Source organism: Copadichromis virginalis, linkage group LG6 (genome assembly GCF_057382275.1).
Source record: "Copadichromis virginalis isolate Kocher_CV1m ecotype Utaka linkage group LG6, C_Virginalis_male_GT1.1, whole genome shotgun sequence".
Lineage (NCBI taxonomy): Eukaryota > Metazoa > Chordata > Actinopteri > Cichliformes > Cichlidae > Copadichromis > Copadichromis virginalis.
In genome coordinates this window covers 30,164,860-30,177,681 of record NC_140623.1, presented here as the reverse complement: position 1 = coordinate 30,177,681, position 12,822 = coordinate 30,164,860, and the positions used below count along the sequence as shown (strand labels likewise).

The window sequence follows — 12,822 nt, the reverse complement described above, 5'->3', positions numbered from 1 at the left end:
ACCACGATGCAACCGGGTATATTACAGAGGTAGGAAAAAATATCTATACAGCTCTTGGCACTAAATATTTTCATTAAAATATGCAGGTTCCTTAATTACTTTGTCTTAACAGAGTCACTCCTAGCAATGGCAGTCTTGTAGACTTTGGTCATTTTAGATGTAAGTTTGCTTAGATGTTAGAGACATTTAATCCCAGTGTTCATAAACTCTGCAAACTGGTAGTATGGCTTGGTGTACCTTGGTGTGGAATAATGTTGAACTTTTTTTTTGTAAATACAGTCCTTCATTGGCCAGACTTTTATTATGTTTCTGTTGTTGTTGTGTTTTTGTTTGTTTGTTTTTCCAAATTGAAAAAGGGGATGTTAACATGGTCTCAAGCAGCTTAGTTTAGCAGCTTGAAGCTTTATTCTCAACCCACATTGGCAGGCAGCAGGTGAAATGTGTTCAGAGGCGAGAGTAATAAAATTCTGGCTATGGGCCATAAACACATTTCATTACTTGGCAGACAAGACTTGGTAAAGTAGAAAAGTATTCATTTTTCCCCTCTATATTGTTAATCTTCCAAATCTGATATGTTTTTGTGCAACTTTCTGTCCCTGAAGTCACTTACATTGTTGCTATAGATGCATACTTGAATGACTATGCAAGCCAGTGCATTATTGAAGTAGTTGTCTCTATAGAAATCCTATAGAAATGATTCACTTTTATCATCATTTAGAGCTGGGTGAGTGTCCTCCATTTAATTTCCAGCAATTGTGAAAACAAGCTCATCGGACTAAAATGATACAGCTCTTGGTACAACCACACCCATTTATATTTCTTTATCATTTTTTTAATTGCTGTGCTGTTTTGCCCCTCCTTAAAAAGCCCTAACTGTCTCCATGCTTAGTTCAGCCAAGATTAGGGTTTGTGCCCTCACTAACCACAGTTTAAGTTAGCAAATAATGTTTCCAACTATTTACATTACAGGTAGTAACTAAAAAAATGCTGATTATGACTTTCACCATGTTTTTTTTTTTTTTTTTTTTTTTTTTTGTCTTTGTTTGTACCCTGCATATTTGACAGGAATTCTTTGTTAGCTTTATGTTGCTAATGCAATGAGGTTTAAAATATCCTAGTTAATAGTCAAACCTGACACCCTGGCATAAGCTGTTAAATATGACTCAGCTTGTGAATTGCATTTGACCTCCTCCTTATTCTGGCTGTGTTGTGTTTAATCCAGCCCCAACGGATTATATTCCACTTTGTGCTTTCTAGTGAGTCATTGCCTGTTGGGTCATTGAACCTTTTTTTTTTTTTTTTTTTTCAGTTTGTTTATTTGTTTGTGAGAATGCCTTTTTTGGCAGAAAACTGGGATTCTGCTTAAAAATATTTAAAGTGCTTGCATAACAGAAGCCTTTTCTCACCCGGCCCTGCATGAGTTTTAGCGAGACCTGAGCTTTCACCGGGCTTCTTTTCAAAGTCAACAGTGTTGAACATTTTCTTTTGCGCCACACAGTTTACTATGCTAATATTTGGTAACTCTGAAGCTCGATGGGCTTAATGCTATCTAAATTAAATACCAGCACAGCAGTAAACTTGCACATTAGTTTAATCATCACAACTTAAGGCAAATATGCACTAAACTGAACTTGAAACAATGAACATGATACAGAAAAAGGCTCTTCAAAAGAGTGTTCCCTGCATGTTCAACAGCAGGGTCGTGCTGATGCAGCATTTGTTGACTGTACTGTCCTTGGATTGCTGCTGGATAATTAATTGAGCAAATGGACCACAAAATGGCTGCATTTGGCTGTAGTGTTAGCTGTGCGCAATCACACAGTCATCTACTGGGGTTACTCGGACAGCGCAACCCAGCTCTGCTCTATCTGAGAATGCAGTAGGCTAGAGGCATGCTGGTAGTTGTGCAGTGAACTGGTGATTGCAAATCACAAACATTTGTGAACTCTAATGCAGCTCATGCCCTTTTTCTTGTCATCCCTTTTTATAAATATATATTTTTTTCCATTCATCTTTACGTTGTCAGGGTCTGCAGGCAGTTTGGTCAATGTATTAACATTTATTCATTGATTGACAGATCAAGCAATTACATTTAGTTTGTGGTGCAGTTGCCAGGCTTGTATCATGTCAAGGTTCTCTTTATTAATATTTTTGAGATTTTACTCTGGTCCTTTGCAACAGAAGTACTCGACCGGAATTAAACTGATTAACTTGCGATCTATTCTGACCGTTAGGCTCACGGGACACTCAAAGGATTTGGAGTCCGATCCCACATCCCACCCCTCACCCCTTTTCCGAACTAATGCAGGGCATTTAACAACTGTTGATGACTTCTTGTGCAGGGTCCCTTGAGAAAAAAAGTCAGAATCACCCGGCGCCCCCCGCATGTGTCTGTTTATGATCTTTCACCTTATGACCAGAACTAATACCAACCTTTAGCTTGACACTTTTATTCTGACAGGTGGAGATGTTACAAAAGTGCCGCCTGTCTAAATGCCTCCCTTTGTGATCAAAGACACTCATAATATTTTGTTACCTTTTCTTTTTTTTAATTCACAGTATAATTATAACCAAATGTGAATTCATGGAAATTGCATGGGTGGCAATGAAGAGCAATACATTTTTTTTTTTCAGTTGTAAGATGTAATTTGTACACATTATTATATTATAATTGAAAATATTTTAAAAATTTCCTCTGTTGTAGCAAATGAAAGTATCACCATATGAAATCATTTTATAATCTGAGAAGATGATTGGACAAAAATTGCATTGTAAGGAAAAGTAATTAAAAGTATGGCTGGGCCATATCATACCGTTCACGGTAATACCGGTATGATGTTGGGCAACAATAAGAAAATGAAATACTGCAATAGAATACGGGTAAAACGCGCATGCGCAGTGCCTTTGTTTTTATACGCACATGGCGGAATAAGCATTACGGCTATCGTAGGCAGGAGCCTCGCGGAGTGATTCGTACTGTGCTTCAACATAATATTACCGTGTGTGTGTGTGTGTGTGTGTGTATAACCTCTTAAGTTTTGTGGATATTATACGTGGTTATGCTGAGGATATGTCGGCCAATTTCCACTGGAAATGCCTTTTGGTTAAACTGCCAGCAACGAATTTGCATTTGCACTGTTAAATTTTTATATAACTTTAATGCACATAAAAAAAAAAAAACCAGCTGCTTGTTTAAGTGAAAATACATTGATGTTTTTTTGTTTTGGTTTGTTTTGGTTTGTTTCGCACTAATAAAGTTGTGGAGTTGTAAAGTGTCTTGTCTAGTGTGAATTATATTGTTATCGCCAATTTTCAAATGTATATCGTGATGAATATTTTTGGTCACATCGCCCTGCTCTAATTAAAAGCCATTTAATTGTTAGTTGTTTATAGCCTGTGTCCTCGTTTTAACACATTCAAATGTAGGTTTGGAAGGTTTTCATGGGCTTTAAATGGTATACTTCCATTTCCCCTGGGGAAGTGGTACCGTTGACCTCTGAAATGTACAGACATATTGTCTGGATTAGTGAAAGGGCACTGTGTGTCTCCACATCCCTTATCTACCAGACAGTGGTAAAAACATTATCCTTGTATGTTAATTGCTTAGATGGGTAAGTTTGGTTTGGGGTAGCTGTTTCACTGGCTTATTTTAGCCTGTGTAATGTGGTGATCCACTTGCAAATTATCCCAAAACAGCAGCTGCTCCTTTAAATCATTTTGAATAAACAATGGAGTAGAGTTGACCCCATTTTGAACTTTTAACTGCTACCACAGCTTTGTTTAAGATGAGAGCAATATTGGGTGGTCAGAGGACTATGTTAGGAGGAAGCTATTTATTTATTTATCTTTTCCCCAAGAATCTGTATTATTAAAAGTATTTTTTCAAGCACAGCATGTGACTATGATTTTTAACAAAAATACTGTGGAATATTGGCTATCCATGTTTAAAGTTGATTATTCAAACACTGCAGTGAGAAGTGTGAAAATAGATGCAAATCTCTTGAGGTTTTTAACTGAACTGATTTTTGATGTAAGTTAATCATCAAAACTTCATGTTATTGCAAGACTAGGAAAAGAGAGCAATCAAAATAGCTATAGGGATTATTATTTATTGTTTTAGTATGTACTGTTAGTATTTCCAGTCTTAAGATTACCTACCAAGAATGTCTACAACTGTAACCTGTATTTAAGGTTAAGTGAATTGTGAAAGATCTTGGTATAACATCAGCAGCTAAACAGAATTATTAAAACAGGAGATGTGCTGAAAATCATACATCTAAAATACCAGGAATTCTGAAATTCTTTCATTAAACAATAGAGAGAAAATGACAGTTAGTGGTTGTCATTTGTGACTGCGCAAGTATTCAGTCAGACTTATTATCTTTCCCCTTGCTTTTAAAATTAGGTTTTATGGTTGGGATGATGACCCATAGACAACACAAAGGACAGCCTCACCCCAGGGCTTCTTGGTGGTTTACTGTTTCCTAGTTGACCTAGCTTTCTGTGTTAGGATCTGAATGAGTCTGGTCTCCTGCCAGCCATGGCTTGCCTGCTCACGTGGCAGCTATTTAACACTGTCGGATCCCTAGAGGGCACAGTGTGAGATTTGACTCATTGGTGATTGTAGTTCACAGTGGAAGAGTGTGCATATGTGTAGATAAGGTTATAAAAATATTTCGGCATATTTTCTAAATCCTTATGGGAAGGCTGTAAATTGATATAGAAATCTGATCTGGGGTAGTAGTAATAAAAGCTGAATAAAAGCTCAAATAGGAGCTTCTTTGGTGTGTGTGTGTGTGTGTGTGTGTGTGTGTGTGTGTGTGTGTGTTTTTTTAAATCTTTTCTTTTAGTTGTACAAAGTCCCGTTTATGTGAGACAGCGTTATTGAAAATTAATTTTTGTTATATTGTATTTAGTCCATATTAAGATTGTGCCAAATTCATGTTTTCTAAGAGCATTATGATGAATACAAAATGTACCTAAAGTCATGTTTGGTGCCAGTTAAGTCACAATTTTATTTTATGTATTCTGGTATTCTGGTACCAGTTATGTATTTTTTGGATCTCAGTTCTCCTTAAGAAGCTAATTGGAGGAGGATGCTTTCTCCCTGATTTGAAGGGTGAGAAGTTCATTAGCTCATCAATAATGAAGATCTTTTCTCTAAAAAGCACTTAGTACAAACTCACATGTCCATATGGGTTACAGTCCAGAACTATTTGTTTCATGAAATGTCACTTTTAATATTGTCTTGTTCCCTCCCATGATCTTACAGCACAAATTTAGAAAATCACCAGTAACATAGTTACCTGCAGTAATTATTTCTATCCCTCTTAGATCTTGTGTTTGTCTTATTTCACTGATTATTGATTTGTTGTGCAAGTTACACCCCCTTGAACATATTAAGCACTATCAGTAGCTTTATTCTGATGTGCCTGGCAGCACAGTTAGTGAGAGGCCATTGATAACAAGAAAGAGGATTTTCGCCCTGTCGTAATTATGGCTGAGACAGTGGAGCAGTGTGCAGATTAATCCCTTAATTTTCACTAACACAGTTTGGTAACTTAAGAGCCAAGTGCACCCAATTTAACCTGCTAGCTACTAATCTGTGCTGCCTCTTCAGCACTGGTGAGCGCACACTGCTGTCAGGTCTACACTCCAGATTTTGTTGAGGTTACCAGCCTGGCTCCTGACCTCTAAATGACAACCTGTCTCCAGTTTGCGTAATGATATATTTGAAATTCACTTATGAATTCACTTCAGAATATGTGTTATATAGAATATAACAACTATATATCTATAGATATCTATAGATAGAGATATAGAGATATAGATCTAGATATATAGATATATATCTATAGATGGATAGAGATAGAGATATATAGATATAGAGATACAATTGATAAAGCCTACATAAGAGCAAATAAATGGGATAGAGGTGATGCCTATGACTTTACTTTTAAATATTTATTATTAAAAGCTTCAGTTGTTGTGAATAACCACAGCAAATTGTGCCCTATAATCAGGAACAAACTAAAGACTTTTTTTTTTTTTTTTTTTTTTTTTGTGGACAGAATGATCAAAGCTTTTACTCAGTTACTCATTTTGGATTGACTATGTTGATTATATTTAGCAGGCAAGAATTTCAAAGCAGAAGAGCAAATGAGCTTTCTGACCAAGTTTGTACTGCTAACACCTTGAAATACATCTGCATTATAGAGTTCTACAAATACCCTGAAGCATGGGTTTCATGCCTATCCTGATCATTCTGGAGGGTTTTTGTTTTTTGTTGTTGCAGTATTTAGTCTTTCAGTTGTAGCATCTATTCACATATGTCCTGCCAAGATTTCAGACCTCTTGTTTTTCACTTGTTGGCCAACATAACCGTGTCCATTTTGTCCCATGCGAGGTTATTTTGGCTGCTTCTGATTTGGCCTGCACCTGTTGGCTTTGGCTGTGTATTTTCCCCTGACAAGTGGATGGTTAGTGTTCATCCAGTCAACGCAGTTTGGTTTGTGTTGAGATTGTCTGTTCCTGTGCTGTGATTCTGATTTGATTGACTGTATCATTTTGGTCACTGTCAAAGTCTCCACATGCAATGGCTGTAATGCTAGGTTTGTTTCTCAAGTCGGCCTCATATCTTTATCGGAAGTAGTGCTCATTAGTGGCAGTTTCTCACACACACACGCAATCTGTTATATAATCCATGTACACAATAGATGCCCACTGTTTTGGCTTGTCTTAATGCGTTTGAAAACTTCTAGTTTGACAAATGCATAAGAAACTGTTTATTTGCTGTACTGAATCAAATAGTAAATGATGTATGCAGTAGGCAGTCTGAGTTGGTAGTATTGCTTTATAATTGCTTTATAATGCCTTTATCCATAGTGCCTAGGTATATAGTCTATTGCTGCATTTGTATAGTTATATATTTTTTTTCATAGTCTGTACTATATTTCTAATATGGAGTTTCCAGAATAGTTTTTGTATGTCTTAGTTATTGTTTATACTATAGCTTTTATATGTGTGTGTTTTTGTTTGGCATTTGTTGTGGAGGGCAAAGAGAATTTCTTTGCACGGGGAAACATGTTTCTTTATTGTGCATATGACAATACAACTTTGAAGCTTGAAACGTCTGATCAATGGCAGCTTTTAACCTACGCTGTGTATAGTATAGCTATCGTCCTGTTTTCTGCTGCAAGTAGGTGCCGGTTAAGCATTACACAACAGCTCCTCTACCGGAAACTTACCTTTTGGACTCATCAGAAATTAAAGTTCTCAGTTGAGGCTAAGAAAACAGAAAGGGGGCATGGCTTACAATCAATTCTGTTTTTTGGGTTTCTTCTTTTTATTTCGAGACAAGGAAAGCTTATATGCAGCAAAAGATGAGACTTGTGTTTGTAAGCAGATGTTATACCTTTACAGCTCATTGAGCTGCCTTGGGCTCAGCAGATTTGCACTACCTCCTGTTTAAGTTGTTCTAGATTAACTGTGGTGTTTGCTTTCTTGCTCAAAGACTAAAACTCAGTGAAGCTATTTGGAAAGAGAGAAGTTACCTGTACCTGTATTAGTAATGTATTGGCAGGGCTTGCCCAGGACCATGAATAGAAAGCAGTGAATATTAAAATACATGGATGGCTAAAAGCAGAGAGACTGAATAGTGTGTGTTTCTTTAGTGCCTTTTTGTGATAGGGATCTTGGTCTGTCTGCTGGCAGTGAAGGGTGCTTATTAACTTCCTTTTGCATCTTTCACCTTTTCACTGTTGTTTTTTTCTAAACATTCATTGTGCAAGTTTTCTCTGCCACCGCTCGTTTTTTTTCCTTCTTTTTCCCCCCTCTTTTCCTTCTATGCTTGGCCTATTTTGTCTTACTCTGTAAGCATCATAAGATTGTCCAGCCAGTTCCAGACAGAGCTTAATTTCACTTATATTCTATAGCATGTAGTACAAAATATTTAGGAGTAGGAAAATTAAGAATTAAAAAAACATCTTAAAGGGTATAACCATAGCCAAGCATGGACATACTTTTAGTATCCCTCTTGTTTCTTTTGAAAGCTAGTGTATGCAGTTCGTGTTGCAAACCCCCATAGACTTGCTTGCTACAAGAAAAAGAGCTTGTCTGTTCAATATTTTACAGTGAGAAACCCTTAACAAGTGTCTCAGCCTGTGAGGGACTGTGAAAATGGACAAACCAAGATGTAGGCCAAAAGAGAGTAGTACCTATTCAGCCTTAGAAACTTAAAAAATAATTAATGAAAATCTACTAAAATTAGAGAGAGAAAGTTATTATTTAAGATGTCAAGCATTTATACATTATGTATATTGTGTTTTTTATAATAGCTTTTTGACATATATGAAACATATTTGTGGCCATTATTTCTTTAAATATGGCTAAATATAAAAAAATAAGGAAAGAATTTTTTAAATGATACCGAATATTGTTGGAATGCTGTTTCAAAATTATTGTGGCAAATATATCTGAATCACTTTGTTTTTTGTTTTGTTTTTTTTGCGTTTGTTGGCAAAAAAAAAAAGTAAAAGAAAACAATATCTGTTTCTTTTTTTTTCCCAGTTCTGTGTGCAAAGAACCTGGCAAAGAAAGACTTCTTTCGTAAGTAAAAACTATTTTTATTTATAAGATGCTATTCCTGTCCTGTTTCCTCTCTTGTACATTAGAATGCTTTGTCAGCAGTGGTGGCTTGCAGCATTTTGAAGTAAAACTGGGAAAACTGTAAAAGAAGTCCCTTAGGAGCCATCTGTCTATTAAACACAACAGGAGCCCTGGTACACACTAGGACCCAATGCTAACCCAAATTCTGGTAATAGGAATGTGGCTCACTGGCACATAAAAACCAAACTAAAAGACTTTAATTGGACAGGATGGATATTGCTATTTTAGTCAAACCCATGAAATACTGTAAATAATAATAGTACTAGATTTAGTGGTTACATTTACAGTTTAGTTTAAGAGCATGCAAGGACGAAGTTTATACTTAGCTTGTTTGTTTGTTTGTTTGTTTTAATTAAAACGTAAACTCATTGGTTAACTACCCTCAAAGGTTTACATACCTTAATTATTGAATTTAAATCCAAAATCATCAAGTAAACGACTACAAAAAAATTGTTTTAAAACCTTTTTGGTTTCCAGCTGTTATAGTTAAAAATTTGCAATGTAAAAGTAGGATTAAAACATACCTTACATTAGCTCTAACAGCTCAGCTTATGTTTATTAAAAAAAGGGGAAAAACAACTTAAAAATATATTTAAAAATAAATTGTCCAGTGCTTTGGCCAGGCCTGGCGTTGACTCAGACTCAGCCAGCCACTGGGCTTGCAGTACACTGCACTGCAGAAACACTGCCAAAGTATACAGCCAAGAAATGCACTGTTTTTACTTCAGTTGGAAATTATGGTTTCTCTGAAAGCACTGAACTGCCAAAAGCAGCTTGTACTTCATTTTTGTCTTTAAAAAAAAAAAAAAAATGCTCTTATGTATATACACAAATGCACAACCACAACAAAGGAAATTCCAAGACACCACTGAGTGACTAAACAGGTTTATCTTGTGTAAAGTGTCTGCGCTCAGAGTTTCATACCTCGGCAGTTTAAAAAAACATACACATGCATGCACAGACCTAGACAGGGACCCTAAGATAAATACACCATGAAGAATCTCTTATCAGATTTCCAAATGAGTGAGATACTGTGAACAGACTTGTCGTAAAGTTTTTCTGCATATTGCTTCATATGTTCCATGTGTTGTGTAAATGTTTCACAAAATACAGTAGCCCGTGAGAAGATTTTAATTGTACTTTCTTACTTTTTAAAAAATCCTTCATCTTAAACATAAGATAAAGAGCGTTAAAGTTAGTATTTTATCTTATCAAATACCTGTTTAATAGGTGTATTATCAGTTATAGCATGAAATAGGAAGCTAACCAAAACGTACAAAACAAGACGCTTGATTAGACTAATAACTTTCTTTATAGTGTCCATATATTTACCCACAAGCTTACACAGCAACACATGTATCCATCCTCCTGTCTCTGCTGGTTTCATGACCTTCACATGAACCTGAGTTTAGTTTTAGTCAGACACTGCAGGGATATTATCATCATATGGGGAAAAATGTAATGTTTATGGACTACAGCAGATTATTATTACAGTTAAAAAGCAGGGGGGGGGGAAATGCAGAGAAAATCAACATGTAATTTTAAGAGGAACTCTCACAAAGTAGTGGTGTAGCTGCCAACCTGACTGTCTGTAAATGAGGACAACCAGATAAACTTGTCACTGCAGTCTCAAAGGAGTGACAAAAATAAGGGTTAAAAACTGTGTCACCTCTAGTGCCTCCATGATTGGTGTACCCACAGGGTTTGTACAAAGGTTAAACAAAATGTTTGTCCACTTTTACAGGGTTGCCAGATCCCTTTGCCAAAGTGGTGGTGGATGGTTCAGGACAATGCCACTCTACAGATACTGTGAGAAATACGCTGGACCCAAAATGGAATCAACATTATGATCTGTAAGTCAACAGGAGAAGCCGTGTGCCAGATTGCTGCTTACTCTTTGTGGCTAATTAAGAAACAAATGCTGTAAAAGTGTGCGTTTACTATCAATCAAATTCAAAATGGTCAAAAGAAACATAGAAGGAAGGAATGTAGTGTACTGATTTTGCTCACTCACATGTCTTTGTGTGGAAGGAAGGTAGATTGATTTGTATCTTTCCCCTGTTAAAAAAACAAACCAACCTGATCAATTACATAAAAACAAAACCTGTAGCGTAACATTTCAGGCGTCCCATACCACAGGCCTCACAAAAGGTATTTTCATTACATTTTATGTGGAGGGAGCCAACTTGTATTGATATGGTGCTCTAAAGTAACAGGTTATGTCTACTTCCGGAGCATTTGTGGAAATAACTCCAGAAAGGTCTTCTGTGTGAATCTGAAGACTTTTTTTGGCAAGCTAGCTTTGTCTCAACTAAATGTGGATCGCACACATTTAAAGCTCTACTTTATTTTAATCTCTTTTAGGATTAGCCACATATCATCAGCCTTTGTAACACTATGCAACTTAAATCTTGAAACCTGCTCCTTCAACAAGGGCGGGCTCCTTTCGTTTTCTTTCTGTCCCCAATGTTTAAAAACACCTGTTTGTTACGGTTTCAGATCAAGTATAAAATAATGTGTTCATCATCTTTTCTGTGGTCTCAGATATTGATTTCACTGGGGCTGTGCACTCTGAATGTTAATCTCTACCGAGGATTGTGTTGACAGGCCATTTCAAGAACTGATCACAGTAAACCCCACTTTTGATTATGCCTATGCACTGGTGAGAGATGAAGAGATGAAACTGTGGTAACTGAAGAAAATGAGAGGAAATAAGGGGCCTGAAGAATGAGTCATGAAGAAATAGATGCACACATGAAGTCCAAAAGAAAGACAGTGTCAAGTTACAGGGTGAAAATATGTATCACAATTGGTATGTTGGCTCACTGTCTAGCAATTGGTTTAGTTCATCCTCGTTTTTTGCCGTCACAGCTTCTTCGATTCTGACAGTTGTCTCTATGTTTGCTTCTTTTCAACAGCATCGAAGTGTGCGAGTTACTTTTTATGTAATGAATAACAGTAATTTATAATAATAGAAATATTAATCGTGCACACAGCCTTAAATTAATGCAAATGTTAAAGTAAATACACTTTCGGTGAACATGCATGTGTGAGGGTTTCTCATTTCTCTACAGATGGACAATTCGAATATTTTTGCTCTGTCAACAATGACCTCAGGTTCCCTCCGTTTACATAATTCTCCTCCCCTCTCTGTTTCCCCACCGTCTCAGAGAGGGTGTATTCCCCACCCGTGACCCCTGGCCTCTTCCTCTGGTTCAGGAAATGGCTAACATGCCACAGAAAGCAAATGGGAGTGTGGGCTTGGCAGATCGCCAGCTCACCACACCCCCAACCTCAGCCTCTAGCTTTAGGAGGTGGAGTCTTTTTCAGCATGACACTGGTCCTGACAGGGGCCTTGTTATTGTAAATACACTAAAATAATTATTTGCTTTTTTAGACTACAATTTACACACTATAATTCACCTTGGTGTCCTGCACAGAAGATATTTGAGGACACAAAAAAAAAAAATCTAGTAAGTGTTGAAAGTTTATGAACTCTGCAGTATGCAGGTCTTGTTTTGGCAGGTTGTCTTTTCATGCTTGGCCTCTTATTTCCAGGCTTTTCAGTACAAGTCTTCACATTACTTTAGTTGGGAGTATTGGGTTTGCTTGCTGCTCCCTCTGCCTTTCCCCAAGAGACGTTAAATTCTGTACATGTTGTGTTGTACAGCCTTATGTAATTCAGCCGTCTTTATCACTGGGAACAAATCAAATCTTGTTCAATTAGGATGTGTAAAGTGTTGAACACATAGATGGCATTAGCGTTGATTCCTTCTGGCATTTGTTGACATCCAGATCAATAATATATTGGTAGTAGTTGTCAACCCAACTCTCCTCAATATAGATCGCTTGACACAGGCATTACCTCTACATCAAATTTACCTGCCTATAGTTTAATAAAAAAGTGCTAATTTTGCTGCTGCTGTGGCTAATATCCTTGTATTTTTCTTTCCATAAATGTGTATGTGGATGAGAGAGACACACACAGAGTATTGTCCCAAATTTAGGCCAGTAACCTTTTTTATTTTTTCATAAAAACATGACGAAGGCGCCTCAGACCACTAGATTAACTTCATGTGTTATGCGCGTGCTAGCATCTGTGTGACTTATTGAGAATGATGTCAGATACACAGTGCTCAGTGCGTAAATAAACCA

The 12,822-nt window shown here is 36.8% G+C and overlaps 1 protein-coding gene across 2 annotated transcripts in view; it reads left to right on the top strand.

Moving 5' to 3' along the window:
• Positions 1-12,822, top strand: part of LOC146708078 (E3 ubiquitin-protein ligase SMURF2-like) — a 61,673-nt gene that overhangs the window by 17,899 nt on the left and 30,952 nt on the right. For both annotated transcript variants that reach the window (XM_085459803.1, XM_085459802.1), the window contains exons 2-3: positions 8,569-8,607; positions 10,412-10,520. In XM_085459803.1, the coding sequence (XP_085315929.1) occupies positions 8,569-8,607; positions 10,412-10,520 (148 nt within the window). The remainder of the gene's footprint in view (positions 1-8,568; positions 8,608-10,411; positions 10,521-12,822) is intronic.